The sequence below is a fragment of the Carassius auratus genome, unplaced genomic scaffold, assembly GCF_003368295.1.
Source record: "Carassius auratus strain Wakin unplaced genomic scaffold, ASM336829v1 scaf_tig00215559, whole genome shotgun sequence".
In the NCBI taxonomy this organism is placed as follows: domain Eukaryota; kingdom Metazoa; phylum Chordata; class Actinopteri; order Cypriniformes; family Cyprinidae; genus Carassius; species Carassius auratus.
In genome coordinates this window covers 29672-34614 of record NW_020528137.1, presented here as the reverse complement: position 1 = coordinate 34614, position 4943 = coordinate 29672, and the positions used below count along the sequence as shown (strand labels likewise).

At 37.2% G+C, this 4943-nt stretch overlaps 1 protein-coding gene across 1 annotated transcript; it reads left to right on the top strand.

The window, feature by feature from the left end:
- Positions 1 to 877: 877 nt before the first annotated feature.
- On the top strand, positions 878 to 4943 carry LOC113094971 (leukocyte elastase inhibitor-like). The gene is made up of 7 exons (XM_026260561.1): positions 878 to 937; positions 1596 to 1805; positions 2364 to 2507; positions 2650 to 2767; positions 2864 to 2985; positions 4039 to 4209; positions 4347 to 4943. The coding sequence occupies exons 2-7, from the start codon at positions 1608 to 1610 to the stop codon at positions 4746 to 4748; spliced, it is 1155 nt and encodes a 384-aa protein (XP_026116346.1). The 5' UTR covers positions 878 to 937; positions 1596 to 1607; the 3' UTR covers positions 4749 to 4943.

Genomic DNA, 4943 nt, shown 5'->3' with positions numbered 1-4943 from the left:
GTTGCTTTGACGCAATGTATTTTGTTTAAAGCGCTATATAAATAAAGGTGACTTGACTTCTCTTCAGTTCACTCCTCTCACTTTCTATAGGGTTCAGGTCAGAGGACTGGAATGGTTATAGCAGAAGCTTGGTTTTGTGCTCAGTGACACATGAGGTTTGTGTTTGGGTCATTGAATGGTTGGAAGATCCAAATATGGCCGATTATATGGTTTCTTACAGAGTCAGTCGCTTACAGATTTTTTAATGATTCCATGTATCTAAACAAGATGTCCAGGACCTCCAGCAGAAATAAAGCGAAAGTCGTGACATTTGCCAAGTATGGTAGCCAATTTGCAATTTTGCAGTATTTTTCTCAGGTCAGTTCATACTGAACAGGTTAGCCTAAACATCATACACCCGATGTTCACTTTTCCAATAGTCTGTTATTCAGGGCAGATAGGACAGCAGATGACTCCAGCAAGGTGTACGAACACTGTCATTGTTGGGAGACACTGCTCAGCTAACCTAGAGTTTATCATGGTTAAATGTAGACCTTTTTATCCGTGTGAATCCATCAGTGAGGAACATTTGACAACCAATCTGCAGATTAATATTGCTTTCTTTTTTAATCAATAAAAGCTTTTTATATTTCTGATGTATCTGGAATCTTGTTTCTGAGTCCAGTCCAGCTTAAGTTGATCTTTCTAGTAATCTGGAAAGAGTGCTGTATTGTTACAACAGTATTTCAGGTATTTACAGGAAATGTCATAATCATTTTTGAAAAAATTGTAATTTACCGAAAATTTGGATTTCACAAGATGTTGCTTTGGCTGTTTGTGTGTGTGTGTGTGAGAATACTGTATATATATCCACTACTGGAAGCAGTGAGAGAACAAGACAGTGAAGACTTGTGAAGACGCACCTCATATCAGGAAGAGATCATCACTTTCTTTATCAGTAAGTATTTCAGGAGCTTGTAAATTTGTACTAAACATTAGTTGTAATAACATTTGAGTTATCTGCATTTATCAGATGCTTTTATCCAAAGCAGCTTACAGTGCATTCAGGTTTAATATTTTTTACATAACATGTGTGTGCTCCCTGGGAATCGAACCCATAACCTTGCACTGCTAACACAATGCTTTACCACTGAGCCACAGGAACATGTGCGATATACATGGATGGTGCAAAATGGTTTTACAAAAACATTTGAATTAAGACAGTAGTTATATATATATATATTCTGTTTCACTGTATCAGTAGGAAATATTAATTTCAGGTTCACCTCATTCATTTGAATAATTATTTTGTAACAATGTAACAATCCGGTGAGATTTTTGTACATTGCTAAAAACATGTATCAAGCAATTGAACGCAAACATGACGGCCCAGCAAACTTTAGCTAAATTTGAGCTAAAGCACTTGGGATGTTCTGTTGTTTTGATTTTATATTTAAAAAAAAAACTCTACATTTGACTTCTGATATATTAGGAGACCACATTAACATTCTCTGTTTATAGCTTCAACAGTACGTACTTTGCTCTCTGATGTGGTCATTACACTCTTTTCTGTGCTGGACTAACATGATGTTCAAATTAAATTCCCTTCATTCTAGACTCTTAACGAAATGGACCCAGACATCGAACCAGTGATTTTGGCAAACTCCAAATTCTCCATTGACCTGTTAAAACAGCTCTGTAAGGACCCTAAGAAAAATGTGTTTTTCTCACCCCTGAGCATCTCCTCTGCGTTGGGCCTGGTCCTCCTGGGAGCCACACCTCGCCCTGATCAACCACCTAATCCGACTGCTGATCAGCTATCTACGGTGTGCTTAAACCTCCTAATAGTTCTATATAAACTCTATATAAACTGTCATCTCATGTTTATCCATGCTTTAAAGTGGCCCTTTTCTACAAGATACTTTATACAGATACTCTAGCACAAAAAAGGAAAAACCATCATGGGGCTATTTACAAAAAACATGTTTTTGCACTTCACTGCATTTTTATAACATTGTTCACATACTGATGAAATGGCCTAGAAGATTTAGATTGTTTGCAGCTGACACAGTTTGTGTTGCCACTGATGAGGAGACGATGGGACGATCTCACAGGGCAGATTACATCAGTCCTTATGTTATGTCACAGTTTATAGACAACTCATTTTGAGACACTGTTTATAATTTACTGGGAATATAAAACAGGAGTGGGTGGATTTTTTTTATTGTATGGTGATTGTGAAACACAATGCCGACACATTAATGTTCAACTGATTGCTGTGATTCTACATTTTGACATTCCAAGCACCCCCCCCCCCACTGTCTCTAATTCTCTGAACACATTTCTCTCAATATTAATCAATATCCTGTTGTGTTTCTCTTAAGGCCCTCCACTTTAAAAATATGAGAATTATGTACCACTATCTGTATGAGGAGCTCTACAAAGAAGGAGAGTACAAGTATGACAAGAAGAGAAGCCTGCAGCTGGTTAATCGCTTGTACGGAGAACAGACGGTCGATTTTAAAGAAGTGAGTTGGCTGAGAAAGCACAACAAACTGTTAAATTACTTCCTGAGAATGGCAGTAAAGTAATGCACTTCACTGAGATGTCTGGGTCAGAAAACTGATGTTACTGTAACCCATGTTCCCTCTCTTTTACCGACGATGTTAGGATTTCCTAGATATGTGTGAGGAGTGGTGTTTTGCCAGCTTCAGGACGGTGGACTTCAAGAAGAATCCTGCAGCTGCGAGAGAAAAGATCAACAGCTGGGTGAAGGATAAGACTTACGGTAAATCAATTAAAGTGTATTTGTTTTCAACTATTAGACTATAGTCTATTAGGCCACTTTCTCATGATTTATCACTCTTCTGATTGCTGTTTTTAGAAAAACTGAAGGATTTGTTGGATCCACAAGATGTGTCTAAGGACACAAGACTTGCTCTTATCAGCGCAGTGTACTTCGAGAAGAAATGGGCCACCGGCTTCAAAACTATGGCCCCCAACAAGGTAACTTTGTCAAGACAATTCAGCTTTGTCTGCTAAAAATTGCTGGATGATCTACATCTATGTGCAGTTCTCCGCTTGTTATTGTGGCAAACAGCACTCCTTACTCATTTCATTTCCATCCGTTTATTGTCATTCTGGACATGCTGAGAATGAAATCTGAGTTCATAATTATTATGCAAGTTCATTTTTGGATCTTTTATGGGGGTTTTTCGGAGAACATTGTACCAATTCCACATCAATCACATTAATAACTACTATTTATTTTACATTTAATCATTTATAGCCTAAGTGATATTTCTAATTGTTCATGAAGGCGGTAAGGGGACAAATGCCTTATATTCAGGTGTGCATAATTATTACGCAGGTTTTCTTTTACAGATAAAAAAATATATATTTTTTTAACTTAGACTGAAAGGTCAAAAAATATTAAATGTCCATGAGAAGGATGCAATACTAATGTAATAGTATAATTTGCAGAGTTAAGACAGAAAAATGCTCATCGGGTCAGGAAAAAACAGATACTCTATAAAGTTTTAACTATGGATATAATTTATTTATAGATATAATTTAACCCAAAAATTTTTATGAAATAAATAAATTCTCACCATGAAAACATAAATTGTATTACTTGTCTGAAAGAAGAAAGTCATACACACCTAGGATGGCATGAGGATGAGTAAATCAAGGGTTAATTTTCATTTTTGGGTGAACTATCCCTGTAAAGTTATATATTTATTCTTTGATATATTGCATATTCACGTTCATATATCAAAATGTTCTGGGGGCCATAAACGTTTGTGAAAATTATCACAAATGCTGGTGCTTGATGGCAATTAAAAAAATAGTAGTAAAGTGCAAAAATATATAAACAGTATGGCGTTGAGCTCATTTATAGAAAACTTACAAGCATACTTGCAGTATAAAACTACTGGGAGTACACTTTAAACTTTCATGAACTAAAATTTGTGTACTTCGTATACTTAAACATGTAGTTGACCTGTGCTTAAGTGTGCTTCACAGCATCACTAATGTCCAATCTGTCTGTGTTTAAAGAAGGATATGATGGTTATGATGGTTAAGACGGATAAGCTTCCCCTGGGAACTATCCCACACAACCAAAATAAAAAGCTTCCCGCTGAAGCTCAGATTCTGGAGATCCCTTATGAGAATCATCATCTGAGCATGATCATTATACTCCCAAACGACACTGAAGACCTACCAAAGGTAAAACAGTCACATACTTCACTTGGAACTGCATTATTAGGACCAAATAATACAATTTGGATTGTTGTGTAGGTTTGATATTACATGAAATGGGAAACAATTAAAAATCTCTGCTATTTTTCTCTTCTTCCTCGTAGTTGGTCGACTCGATCACTTATGAGAAGATTATGGAGTGGACTGAGCCGGACAATATGATTCTCACAGATGTGAACGTTGAAATGCCCAAGTTTAAACTGCAGGAGAGTTATGGCCTGAATGAAGCCCTGCAGGCTCTGGGAATAACTGAGCTCTTTAGTGATCAGTGTGACTTACCTAACATGTCATCTGAAAAGCTGAAGATGTCCAAAGTGGTGCATAAGTCTGGTATTGAGGTGGACGAGAAAGGCACAGTTGCTGTCGCAGGTGATGGTGAAGATGTCAACAAGACACTTCGTGATGACCCCCCAACGCCTATTACTGTAAAACCCCCCTTCCTTTTCTTCATCCGCCACAACTCCACCAAGAGCATCGTGTTCTGGGGTCGCTTCATCTCTCCATAACCTGTAATCTAGAATCTGAACCACAGAGCAGAGCAGGTTCTACAACAGTGTGATCTGTCATTTTAAAAACAGCACACGGTGATTATACTGCATGCATCTTCATTTAAAATTGATTTGCTTGGAATGTAAGTTTTACATGCTCAAAATGTTCGAGCACAACCAAATCACTATAAATAAAGGAAAATTGGGCAGAAA

Excerpts from the sequence above, each read along its gene's own strand:
- LOC113094971 (XM_026260561.1), top strand. The coding sequence starts at position 1,608 with ATGGACCCAGACATCGAACCAGTGATTTTGGCAAACTCCAAATTCTCC. Across the intron at positions 1,806-2,363 it reads CTGCTGATCAGCTATCTACG|GCCCTCCACTTTAAAAATAT; the intron begins GTGTGCTTAAAC and ends GTTTCTCTTAAG. Across the intron at positions 2,986-4,038 it reads AAACTATGGCCCCCAACAAG|AAGGATATGATGGTTATGAT; the intron begins GTAACTTTGTCA and ends CTGTGTTTAAAG.